The 14,006-nt window shown below is 32.3% G+C and overlaps 1 protein-coding gene across 1 annotated transcript; it reads right to left on the bottom strand.

The window, feature by feature from the left end:
- Window positions 1-8,405: 8,405 nt before the first annotated feature.
- LOC145086189 (Nucleotidylyl transferase superfamily protein) lies at window positions 8,406-12,969 on the bottom strand. The gene is made up of 12 exons (XM_079023935.1): window positions 12,643-12,969; window positions 12,214-12,333; window positions 11,842-12,027; window positions 11,642-11,693; window positions 11,445-11,510; window positions 11,098-11,184; window positions 10,876-10,968; window positions 10,699-10,779; window positions 10,529-10,600; window positions 10,355-10,423; window positions 9,354-9,464; window positions 8,406-8,637 (listed from the first exon to the last, which is right to left on the bottom strand). The coding sequence occupies exons 1-12, from the start codon at window positions 12,858-12,860 to the stop codon at window positions 8,587-8,589; spliced, it is 1,206 nt and encodes a 401-aa protein (XP_078880061.1). The 5' UTR covers window positions 12,861-12,969; the 3' UTR covers window positions 8,406-8,586.
- Between the last annotated feature and the right edge of the window lie 1,037 nt (window positions 12,970-14,006).

Here is a 14,006-nt window from a genome sequence, read left to right as displayed (position 1 = left end):
ATGGGACCTAGAATTTAGTAAAGCTTGCAACTTTAAGCCAAAAGGGGACATAAAATGGTCAGATCTAACATAACAACCCCTGGAACACTCAACTTCTTGGAAAATCTACCCATGAGCCCAAAACCAAGATAAAACCTTAAAACAAAGAGATCTAAACGATATCAAAGCAAGGTATAAACTCGATAACTCCAAGAGACTGCAACAAGTAGGGAGATTCTGGATCTAAGTCTTCCCTCCAAGCTTTACACCTCCAACTTCAAAGCTTCTTAAAAAGAGCACAAAAGATCAACACTCAAGACCCTCCAGAAGCCACACACTCACAGAAGATGATGATGCACACTATTAGGGTTTATAGGCTAAGGAGGCTAGTAAGGAGGCCAGCCAAGGGACTTAAGGCCTTTAAATAGGGTGCAACACCCTAAAAATTAGGGTTTCCTTCCTAGCTGTCAACTTGCCGAGTTGAAGTACCTCGGCTCGCCGAGTTGGTTCATTAATTTCTGCGTCCAAAGCCCTCTCTATAACATCCCAAAAATACGGACCAAAAATTTCATTTTTAACTTAAACAAATATAAAACCATTTGTCTGAAAACCTCATAGTAATAATATATATCAAACCACTGTATCCATAGTCAAAACATGTCATAACAAAATCATATCATAGTATAAATCTCATAGATCTCTGGTGCGGAAAATGTGGTATGATGCGTTGCGATCATGCCGGCTCCTTTCGTTTCGAAGAAAACGGACCTGAAACAAAAACTGAAAATCGTAAGCAAAAAGCTTAGTGAGTTCCCCCATCATACCATGTAGCATACAATAAACATACTGCCAGGCATATATTTCCATGTTAGTGTGCTCTACTAACAACTTTGAGAATGCAAACATTGCTATCTACTTAAAATCTACTTGGTGGAAGTGTTTTCTCACCATCATCTCCATGAATCTGAGAGAAACCTTATGACCCTTAGATTTTATGGTGTATGTGTTCTTATCCACGTGAATTTGTCAAAACCATAATCACAAGACTAGCTTAGTGACAAATCCTCAATCCTATGGATTGAACTTGTGCAATCTTAACCTCTTGCCACCTGGCGGCACAAGGGCCTGCCATTGCTTCCAAGTAGTTATGCAAACAATTGAGAACTTGTAGAACTCAAATGTATAGCCAACTTAACTGGAATGGGCACAGAAATGTCAACACGATAGGTTATAAACCTCACGTCGTGTGCTAGTGTTAAACTACAGGTTTTTATTCTTGATTAGATATTGAAATTCTTTTCAGGATCTTTAAGACTCCCACTGTCCTCTTGACATATAAGACTACCTTGCCAAATATTCAAGAGACAGTTTAGATTCTTTACTGATGTGTGTAAACTCAAATAGTTTTAAACCTACTTTTAATTATAAAATAAACACACAAAGGCAGTGGACCTATCAATTATGGTAAAGCTAAATAAGTAGGGTATCGAACACAGGGAACGGTAAGCTAAAATTAAAAACTAATTTTATCTAAATTTAAATAATAAAAAGGGGTTTTCTCTAGTTTTACAAGACTAGAAACTTACTAACTATCACTTAAACTAAAAACTAGAAAAAGCAAAGATTCAATTAAATTCAATGACAAAGGGAACTTTTGTTTAGTTCAACTCAATTGATCCTATGGTTGATATTATGGTAATAGTGCAATGGATTAATTCATCTATTGGCTACCGATTCAAGTGATTAGATTCACGTTCGCTGCACTAATCCTTAGAGAACAAACTGACTCAAACAGTGGCCAGTTGTCTAATTTAATTTAATTCACTAGGTTATTTATTCGGGTTAATTTAGACTTGTAATAGCTAAATAATTTGGTCCTTTAGTTAACCTCTTGTTGATGGTCATCACACAAGCTCACACATGATTTTACCTATTTTTCTATTAATTTTAGTTTCACAGTCGCTAATCCTAGTCATATAACAAAGTGGTCACATAAATTATATGAGGTAGCAATTAAGAGATGTTCATACAGCTTAATTAACTTCCTAATAACAGAAAAATAGTTTTCATTCACACATAAGGTTCTTTAACAAGCCAGAATCAACAAATTCACCAATATTGAATTAATCCTACCAATAATCAAACCATAGTCTCAATTTTGTCTCCCCAAACAGAAGTTTAAAAGTTTTAGCTCATGATTGAGGTAACTAACGGCATAAAAACGAAATCTACAAGTCTAAACATGATGAAGAGCAATAGATTAAAGTAAGAATGATGTAATTTTGCCTCAAATCTTCTTCGAAATTGGCTTTGTTGTTGTATCTTCGTCCTCCAGACCTCTCTTGGCTCTGTTTCGCGGCTTGCTCCTCCCCAAGGGTTCTAGAATACCTTGTGTCGATCTGGACAGCTGTTTTTATAGATTCGTACTGACTCGCCGAGTCCATGACCGACTCGCCGAGTACATCCCTTAATTCCCGTACACGGTAAGTCACGGAGTCTTTATCCTCTCGAATCTTCGATGAGACTCGCCGAGTAGTCGACCCTACTCGTAGAGTACCTTGTATTTTTTAGCATTTTTCTTCTTTGTTCAACTCCCAAGCTCCCAACCGCTTCTCTTGCTTCCTTTTGCTTCCGAGTTTCGCTTTTGGACTGAAAACACAATTCAAACACTTTTAAATCTTTTGTCCATGATATGCAATAAATTAGCTAATAAATGATAAAAATCTATACTTAATATAAGGCTAAATATGCAAATATCATTTACCAAGACAAACACTTCACACAATTGGTCTTAGTTGGTCTTTGTTTTATCCAAAACATCACAACTCACCAATTTCAAATGTACAAGAGTAGGACAGACTTTACTCTTACATTTAACTAGTGTTAATAAACCTTCCTTTAAGATATGTCACTTAAGTTACAATCTTGGAGTATGACTCTAAGAATTGTTTTTGGAACGAGGTATGAATCATCTTCTTGATTTGACCACTTCAACAATTCATAGCTCCTCTTCTTAGCTATCAAAATGTACTTAGAGGATGAATTGTGATAAGGTCTCTTAATCATTAAGATGATCATATAACATGATACTAAAGTACTCTCCCATCTTTTCAGATTTGAAAACTTTTATCCTTCTGCCTAATTTGATTCTTCTTATTCGCTCTGCCATACATTTGGAACTTTTCCAATGTCTCAGAATTATACTTAAGCTTGTAAGTATAACCATATTTACTAAACTTTAGTAAATCATGACGAATAGTCTTATTGATCTTTTGTGGTGGACTTGACTAGTGCACAAGAATGTGTACTCGATCCCTTAGTCCTTTACTTGACTCACGCATCCATGTAAACAAGTAGTTAGTCTTAATTTTCCAAATGCTTGAAAGTTCTCATTCATCATGCTATACAACTTGCATGATTCCAAGTTTCTATCCAACTGAAACTTGGGTGATGAGAATCTTTTCTCATTTGGTAAATTTAGACACTACCACAAATGAAAGAATCAAATTCATATTTCCACTCTTGCTATTAATGGAATCATATAAGTAACAAAATTTTCACAAATGCCGATGTAAGGATATTTTAAAATAAAATAAAAATTTTCCCTTTTATTTTAAAAACTTTGCGCAAAAACTATCCTTACAGTGCAAAAGCACATGAAAACTTTGTTGTTATCTATTCCTAAGCAATATATCATAACTCCTAAGAAGTAGCTCAAGAATCGATCTTCAAACTATGCGATAGAAATCCATCTACACAATCAGATTCAGCATATTCTTTTTTTAAGTTTCTTCACTTTTCTTTGATTCTTAAAACATCAACATGTGACCCAGTCACATCATGTATTAAGAATCTCATAATAGAAACTTAGCAGAGTTAGATAGTGGACTTTACCTGAAGTAGAGTCAAACTTATTGACTTTAACATCCTTAGGTAAAATTGGTTGCTTCGCAATCAATGCCCCTTACTTTGGCAATATAACCATATGGACCCTTTGGTAATGGTACATGGGACTACCTCAGACATAGTCTTTCTCTTTACCATTTGGTCAATTGATTTGACTATGGCCGATCCCTTTCAATTGGGAAGAGAAAGCTTTTACTGGGTATCCAATGCAACCATTGTCATTGTCCATTGAAGGTTTGGAAAGTTGATCTACTAATCAAATTTGCTTTACCAAAGCTCCAAATCATTGCTGATTCAGCAGTACCAAGCAAATAGATAAGATCATTAAGGGTCATGTCATAGTCTATTTCATAGTAGTCCCAAAGGTAACTCTCTATGTGACTTAGAAAGTGATTGAACATCCAACTTTCTTAAGACTTTGATACCCAACTATCCCGGCTTGTCAATATGTGACTTCATCTCCAAGATGCGATCACACATAGACCTTGCTTGCCAATAGGGCTTGAGTGACCTTGAACATGTGGGTTAGGGAGAATAATTGGAGGAGGTGGACGAAGTGAAGTTCCAAGATATTTGGGAAGATCGTAAATGTCTGAACTAGACATCTTTTGGGAGATATTCAAGGTAGTTGATCTAAAGTCCTTAATATAACACCCAATATGAAATATTAAGACTAGGACCCACACAATATTTAATAACTTGGAAGAGGGATGTCGTAATCCAAGATATAGAATATTTGAAGGTAGGTGAATGACGATTCACCAATTTCTACCATGAAAAAACGAAATAATTTATTAGGTTTTTTTAATTGGACTTGAAACTCCTAGATCTTTTGAGATTCATTGAACTGTTCAATGGCATATTCCAATCTCGAGTGTGCCCTTCAGGTTTTGTGACTGGGATGCCGAGGATCACAAAACAAGGTGTGAATAACCATGCAAATATATTTGGTACCCTTAACCACACACGCTCCACCGATACTATGATAAATATTAAGTTACCCTTTTCCTACCTTGTTAAATAAAGCTAGTGTACCGGTTAACCACACACGCTCCACTAACCGACTTAAGCAAAGTGCAAAGTGTAATTTCATGGGTTAGCACCATATTCACATTTTCCTAAAGTAACTAAGATTGGGAATTATAAAAAACATTTAGTTACTTATATTTATCATTAATACTTTTAATGAAGGGAGAATTATAGTCCGTGTTCTACTCGTTCGGCTAACGACCCTCCACCAATCAAGGAAGCGGTGGGTGAGTGTGGACACTCATTAAACTGTCATATTTATAGGCAGTAACCTTATACCCCCCCCCCCCCCTTATAGACCGGCTTCGTGAATGAGGTCTACTAATGGTAAGACGACTTGCTCTTATGCATATATATATATATATATATATATATATATATATATATATATATTATTAACTTGTAATATTATAAAGTATAAGGGTTGAATTTTAACTTTTAAAATTCTAAGGGCTTAACTTGAAATTAAAGTATTCATGGGAAAACTTTACAAATTCCAAAACTTGAGAGCAAGTTTTGAAACTATTCAAAACTTTTCATTTCATAACTTATGAGTTTAATGGTTCATTAAAATGAAGGCTCTTCATTTTTTATGTACCCTCTTATTCTTTAATAACACTTTTAAAGAAGTGACTCTTAAACATCCATAACTTGAGGACAAGTTATGGAGTCATAATACTATTTAATGAAAAAAACTCTTCATTTTTATGTAATCTATGGCACTTTTATGAGTTTTAAGATTCATAAATGTGACCTTTTATGTAACTTGAGGACAAGTTACAAAAACACATTTTATGAACTACCTCTAGATTAATTAGGATTGAAAACAACTAAAACACAATTTTTTTTCATTAATCTAAACTAACTCATAAATCAATGAAACATAAAACTTTTGGTAATCCATAACTTATGGAGTTAAATGCTTGTTTTATGATGAAACTTTTCATGTTCCATAACTTAAGAATAAGTTATGGAATTCTTTAAAACATTAACACCAAATTTTGTAACTCCATAAAAAAAAAACTTTGAATCAATTCTTTTTAAAACCTTTTCATATCCATAACTTATGGAGGTTAAAAAAACCACTCTTTAGATCAAACTTTTAAAACTAATAAAATAATCATATCATTTTATCTTTTACTAAATTTGACCTAATTCAACTCATATAGCAAATGATTCAAATTTTACAAATAATTAGTTTTTCACAAAAACAAGTAATTATCTTAAAATTTGACAAACGTCATGTTTTTTTCCCTTTTTTTCAACTTTAAAAATAAAACATTTGCATCAATATAACAAAAAACAACTCATGGCTCTGATACTACTAATGGGTTTTTAGCATACTAACACTCCTAAGTGTACATGCAACCCTAAATACCTTGGATCTATGTTTTCTCTATTATACATGCAAATATGAATATTCCAAGGTATTACCCTATCTAGCATACAATCTTATGTACTAGGATAACAAAAACTAGATAGAATACATACCTTGTTGTTGTAACTTGTCTTCATGAAGCTTGAGTGCCTAGTGCCCCAAGTGTGACACCTCAAATGGTTCACACAACACCATGAACACTTGGAATAACCATGAGAAGACACTCCAAGCTCAAATTGACTAGCCCTCACATATGTATCACTTGTGCCAATTTCCTGAGCTAAAGGGGTCCTTATATAGTGTGCACATTAGGGTTACACCATGTAACCCATGACTTTACTCATTCCTTATGCTCCATGGGTTTTAAACTCCATGGAGTATCCATGGGCCACCACATGGGTTAAACCTAATATAAGGAATCTTGGATCATAAGCCCACATATATAAGAATGAATGATTTACACAATCAATCCCCATATATTTAATTAGTCTCTTTTGATCACTAAATTAAATCCAAATTAATTCTTGATCAATACTAATTAAATAACATAATTTCATATTAATATATTAGAACTTATAATATATTAATATGTCACAAATGTCTTCTTCTCACAAAACGGTCTATCCAAATGTCCCGATGTCATGCAACCCAAATGGACCATGCCAAGTCGGGTCAAGTCTTACCAATTATAGTTATGGACTTAGACATTAATCCAACAATCATAACTTCCAGCATCTTGCAGCTGGATTGGCTCACAAACTAACGGATATCGCTCCGCAACATCTCATGATATTGGGCCTTCTTCATCTCCTCGTCTGCCACGTACTGCAGAACAAGAAGGGCCCTCTCCCTGAACATAGCGATGATCTCTGGCACCGTCTTAGTCGTCTGTTGGAGGTCCTGGAACTCCCTAGCAAGCTGGTGCACCTCTATCACAGGTGCAAACTTGCCTCTGACAATAATTGATATAAAAATTATGATTTTTTAACTTTGAAAATTTATTTAATTCTATAACTGTTGTTCCTACGGGTTATAACCTAGTACTTTAATATTTAATAAAGATTTTTTTGTCACTTGTCATACTCATTTAATTTATCAAATGTCATTTTGTGGTATTTAAATACAATAATAAATGCATATTAATTTCCTTCCTGAACTTTCCTTTTAATTTCAAAAATCGAAGCTGACGTTTTGATTTTTGGATGGGTTGTAGGGAAACACGCATGTGTGGACCTTACAGGGGTATCCCCTCTCATAAGCTTAAGGGTCGTGGGTTTCACGGCGGGACAGACTGCATTAAAAGCTGCTACATGCAAGGTCACCAAACATGAGAAACCGTTCATGGAAAATCAACACGCGTTCGTACCATTTGCATTTGATACGTTTTGTTTCCTTACGGTGGAGCTTCTTAATAGACTACAACGGGTCATGCATAGCAATGTTATATCCTCTAGATCTATGGATGTAGTCTTCAAAAGAATTGGTTTTACCATACGAAAAGGTTTAGTGGCGCAACTTGTTACCCGTTTGCCTTCTCATTCGTTGTATGATGATAACTAAAAAATTGTATTATTTTATTCATTAATTTCTTTTATTTATTTATCTAAATTATTTGTTTAAATTTAAAGGGAAAAAAACACACTTTAACTTTTATAATTCAATATTTTTCTTATAAATTCAAACTTGTCAAATGTTTACAATTTTTATTTAGTTTTTTCTTTTAAATAAACTCATATAATCCGAATCTTATACCTACTAAGACAATAATGACACTAACAATATTTGCTACTGGTTTCCAATTCCTTTTCGGTAACAAATGGAAAATTTAGGAGGAAAAAAGAAACAAATTTTGAAGGTTGTAGATTATTTACCCGATTTCCAAAACCACAAGATTGAATGAGAACATTTTGGATGAGAAAACGAAGAAATAAATTCAAGCCTTTAAAATCCTAGTCAATGTCGCAGATGTTACACAGCAAAAAAATGATTATGATCCAGAAATTTTGACTAACATATTTGCAAATTGAAAGTTACATAGCAAAAAAATGATTATGATCCAGAAATTTTGATTATTATATTTAATATGATATACTTTCACAAACCTACAATCACAAAAGTAAACATCTTGTTTTTACTTATCATTGCTTGAAAACCAAAACTACAACAAAATAAGATGTTTTACAAAACCATAAATACTCAAAGATTATATCAAATTCCATGTTCTTAAAGAGCTTGTTTTCCATATCATTCATTGTTAAAAAATGTCCTTTCTATTATATCAAGTACGCAAATTTTCAGTTGAACATATTTGGAAGAGGTCTTACAGCCATAAATGCATCAACCATCTGCATAAAAACAAATATTGTAATATGTGAAATTATTTATAATCTTTATTTAATAAATACAAGTGAAATTGATTATATATCATTATAAGAAATATTAATTCTTAAAGATTCAAAATTTCTTAACACTAATCAATATAATCATTTTTAAACTTGAAAATTCATTTTTTTTTATTAGAGTAAATTACTGAAATCGTCCCTGTGGTTTGGTCAAAATTGCACGTTTGGTCCCTAACTTTTTTTTTGCACTCGGATCGTCCCTGTGGTTTGCTTTTGTTGCGTTTTTCGTCCCTATGGTTTGGTAAAAGTTGCATGTTTGGTCCCTAACTTTATGTATGTAAGGGACGAAAAACGCAACAAAATCAAACCACAGGGACGATCCGAGTGCCAAAAAAAAAGTTAGGGATCAAACGTACAATTTTGACCAAACCACAGGGATGATTTCAGTAATTTACTCTTTTTATTAATAATGGTTAAATACAAGAAATAGCAACTTACTTCAATTTACGGGTTAATCTCATAAAATACCTTATATTTTTTGTTTTTTCCGGATTAAAGCTAACTTTATTTTTTTTTTTTACGAAAAAACTTGTGAAATTTGAGGGTTTTTTCAGTAAAAAAAAACTAAAAAAGTTAGGGATTTTTCAGATATGGTTAGAAGGTTGAGGGGTTTTTTTGGAAAAGAGAGAAAGTTTAGGGTTTGTTAATGTAAAAATTACCTCATCAGTGACCTTTGCCCTAGCTTCACGGTGCTTTTCCACAATGTCTGTTAAAACATCAATCAGTCTCTTCTTAATCTCACCTGTAAGCATGCGTCCTGAACCATACTCCTAAAAAAAAAAACAATATTATATTATTTTTTTAAAAGTTAAAAAAATATTTAAGCAATTTCGTATATGATGGAATTGGAATCAGAAAGGAACGGAATCGTTGATTCCGCTGGAATAAGAAAAAATAAAATAAAACTGTTTGTCTTCATTTCATTTCTTTTCAGTTTGTTAATTTCATTCCAACATGAAACAAAATGAAAACTACAATATAACCAAATTTTAAGTACGAAAATTATCATGACAAAAAAAAAATAAAAAAATAATAATAATAATAATAATAATAATAATAATAATAATATTTGAAACTCATGATTTTTGTAAAATTACAATTGTATCATCTAAAAATAACAAGAATATATATTATGATCTTATTTGGGTTTTAATGAGCTTTATTTTTATAGACAATTTAAAAAAAAAAAAAAAACAAAAAAACAAAAAAACAATTATATTTTGGGTAGTTTTGCAGTTTAATCATTAATATTTTATTTTTTTCAATCAAATCACAAAAGTTTAAAAAAATTAATCCAAATTGACGATTTTGTAATTTTGTTATATCCAGTTAAAATTGTTGATTTGAAAAAATGTCTGAAACTTTTACAGTTTGATTTTACAAAACAAAAAAATATAATTGGTTCAACTACAAAATTGCCCAAGATAAAATGGTTTCTCTATAAATTTGCCCTCTAATTTTATTATGTTCTATTTCCTATTTTTCTAAATAAAAATTTCATTAACTATGATTAAATAATGTATAAAATAGAGTTAAAACTAAGCATCATACTTACATACAGTATAAAAAACATGATGACGGAATAAACAAAAAATTAAAAAAACCAAGGGTATAAAAGTAATTTTATTCTACCCAAACCAAAAATTAATAGTTTTCTTACCTTCCTAATATGTTCAAGTTCATCATCATCCTCCAAGAAGAAACTTAGGTATTTGAAAGGTATATCCACCTATACAAAACATCCAACTTTTTTCAAATCTGATTATTTAAAAAAGCAAGGGTATAAAAGTAATTTTATTCTACCCTTTTATAGAAATCTTTCAAATTCAAATACCTCAAGATTTGCTCCCAACTGTCTATGCTTCTCAATAGAATCCTGCCCTCCTGAAAATGCATATCTGTTTACCTGTAGAATATAAAAAAAATAAAAAATAAAAAATTATCTTACAATATATTGCAATAGGTATAGAAGATATAAAAAAATAATACAGAGAATTCAAAAACCTTGTTTTTAATTTCATTTTTAGAATCAGTCACATATATTGCAGAATTCGCATCACTTGCAGACATTTTCCCTGTCTCACCCTGCAATATTTTTTTTTTAAAAAAAAAATGAAAAACAACTTAATACAGAAAGTGAAGGAAATGATTTTTTTTCCAAATTTACCCTTGGTTATTTACCTGAAGAGCTGGAAAGAATAAAGATTCGATTAATGCAGGTTTGTTATAACCTAACCTAGGGGCAACATCACGTGTCATCCTGAAATAAGGATCCTGAAAAAAAAAATCATAAAAGAAATTATATAAAAATTACACAGAGAATAATAATAAATAAGGGCATAAATACAAATTACAAAACTAGGGTTTTGTTTTATTTTATTTTTGACTTAATGCAGAAAGAACCTGATCAATTGCACATGGAATCAAGCATCTAAGTTTATCTTGTCCAGGAAACAAATGTGGAAATGAACTAGGGAATGATGGAACAGCCTGCAAAAAAAAAAAAGCATGTTATAAAATTACTTAAATACCCTTTTCTATAACTGAATGATGTATTAATATTATACTGAAATTGTAAAGCTATTGAGCCTCTAGAAAATAGAAATATGTGTTGCATTCATGACTTGTTTGTTAACTTTGTTAAAAAGGTTTGAAGTTTCCATGATCAATATTTTTGTTCAAACCATAAAAAGAATGAGAAACACAATAATTATTAATTAAAAAAATAAAAATAGAAATTAAACAAAAACCTGGACAGGTGGAAAGCTAATCTTTCCAATGTGATCTTCACCAGTGAAACCAAATATACCAACAACCTTCATAACAACAATAAAGAACATTAGAATAACAGAGTTTAATAGATGGAAAAATTTTAGAAACAGTAAGTTGAAAGAATGACAAATGATTGTAATTTGTAAATTACTAAATTGTAATGATATATTCACACCTTATTGTATGTGACACATTTAGCAACCTTTACCATGTTCTCATAAAAGGCACTGCAAATGAGATTCTTCTCACATTAGAGGCATAAGGGAATACAAGAAGCCAATAGAAAAAAAAAACAAAAGAATTCAAAGAAAGGAACGATTGTATGTGTGTGTGTGTGTTTTTCTTTGAAAAAATTAAAATACACACACCACTTACCCACCAACATAGTCAAAATCAGAGAATATGAAGGTCCTTGAAATGTCAAATCCACAAGCAATAATATCTTTTGCATTCTCACGAGCAAGTCTCTTGCTTTCTTCCACTGTAAGATTCTTCCACATGCATTTTTCATCATCTGTTAATTGTATGACAAGAGGAACCTTGAAAGCCTCCTGCAAATATCTGCAAAAATGAGGGCAAATTTGTAAAAAGTTAGCCTGACTTTCTCTATTAATTCACAAAGACACACTCATAGATAGTTTACCTAATTAAGTCCTATAAAAGACTTGAAAAAGAAAAAAGGGTTATGGATCTTTGTAGTTGAAGTGTGTGATTGAGGATAAAGGGTATATAAGTAACAGAGCTTACTTGGTGAACATGAAAGGAACAAGATGCCCTAAATGCAAAGCTTCAGAAGAAGGGCCTCTGCCAGTGTAGAGATAGAATTTCTCCCCACGTTCATAAGCATCCAGAATCTCATTGAAGTCTCTGTTGCATAATATATATACAGATACTTAGGTTAACAATCCATCAATTATCAATTCAAGAAGTTAATATACACATACATGATAACTACTCTTAATTGATAAGTCAACCTTAACATACTTGACTTTGAAAGCCAAAAAATCTGTTCAATGATATATCGGTAAACCTACATTGTCAGTTTCGTACTTCTATATGCAAAATTACGAAGTCCCTCAATTGATATATTCAATAGGAATTCATAAATACGACTACATTTGAGATGTATATCTCTAAAATCACTAGATTGGAACTCAATGGATGTATGATGGATACCTGTGAGCGAAGAAAACGTTACGGCGGAGGAAGATATGAGGAGTACGACCAGTGAGGCGAAAAACTCGATCAACAAAGAATTGGTCGAGCCTTTGACAACCAAATTTGTCGATGAGTTTATCATAATCAATCTTGCCTTTAGCCGATACTTCCCATGGATTCACAACTTGCTCTTGTTCTTGTGTTTGCTCTGCTTTCGTTTCGTTCTCCGGCTCCATTGATGTAATCCCCGCTTTTTACCTTTTGCGGCTGGTTTGAAGGCTGAAAATGAAAAACCCTTCGTGGTTTTGGACTTCTTTTCCTGTTGTTCCTCAATTTCTATTTTGTTCCTTTTATCTACTAGTTTTCTCCTTTGGTATTTATCTTTTCACCTTTTTATGTTTAATCCTATGATATAATATCTTTTCTTTTTCTAAATAAACAAGTTTGAATTTTACTCTCATGTTAACTGATTTATTATTTGATGTAATTTATAGTTAAAACATTAAAAAGAAATCCTTGATCATTGCTATGGATGGATTACATATTGCTTTGAAAAGTATGTTGGACAAATCCCTGATCAGTGGGGTTAAACTTCCATCAAATGGCCCTCGTATTTATCATCCGTTTTATGCAGATGATGAGATCTTTGTAGGAGAATGGGACATGTTTACATCAGAAATCTCTCAGTAATTTTCAAATGCTTTCACATCTCGTTTGGATTAAAAGTCAACTTTTATAAGTCTTGATTATTTGGCATAGGGATTTCTGTCACAACTGGAAATTTTGTGTCATGTAATCTATACACTCAAGTTAATGTGAATCAAAAACTTAAGAACATGTGTAACACCCACTATTATGACATCAAAAACTTCAATCAAATACATCATGCAAGTACTACAAATAGTCATCAAACAATTGGAGACCCTAGAAGTCCTTGTTTAAGTCCATTTTGGACTAGGACTTTCTTATTGGATCCAAATGGACCAATAAGCTTCCAATTAGACTATCATGGGCTTAGAACCCTAATTGGGCTCTAATTGGACCCACACTAATTTATTTCAACATTTTGGGTCATATTGGGCCTAGAATGAAATAAATTAAAAGCTTTGATCCATGATTAACCTAATCTAGCTTATTAAAGCATAAAAATCACAATTTTATTTTATAAGGCCAATAAACACCCAAACTAACTCTAATATTGGGCTTAGGGGCAAAAAGCCCAAAAATCCTTTCTTCCCTCTCCATTCTCGGCCCAAGCCCAAGGAAAAAGGGAGAGTTGACTTTGGGTTGTCACCTCACTTTTATTTGTTGGGTTTCCATGCACACAACTCATGTTTCCAAGCAAGTATCACTTCAAAGATCACTTCTTCCTTCTCCCTCTC

This window comes from Lactuca serriola, chromosome 2 (assembly GCF_051521515.1).
Source record: "Lactuca serriola cultivar US96UC23 chromosome 2, Lser_US96UC23_V15, whole genome shotgun sequence".
Taxonomy (NCBI): domain Eukaryota; kingdom Viridiplantae; phylum Streptophyta; class Magnoliopsida; order Asterales; family Asteraceae; genus Lactuca; species Lactuca serriola.
The sequence above is the reverse complement of the archived record's forward strand: the minus strand, read 5'-3'. Positions and strand labels throughout refer to the sequence as shown.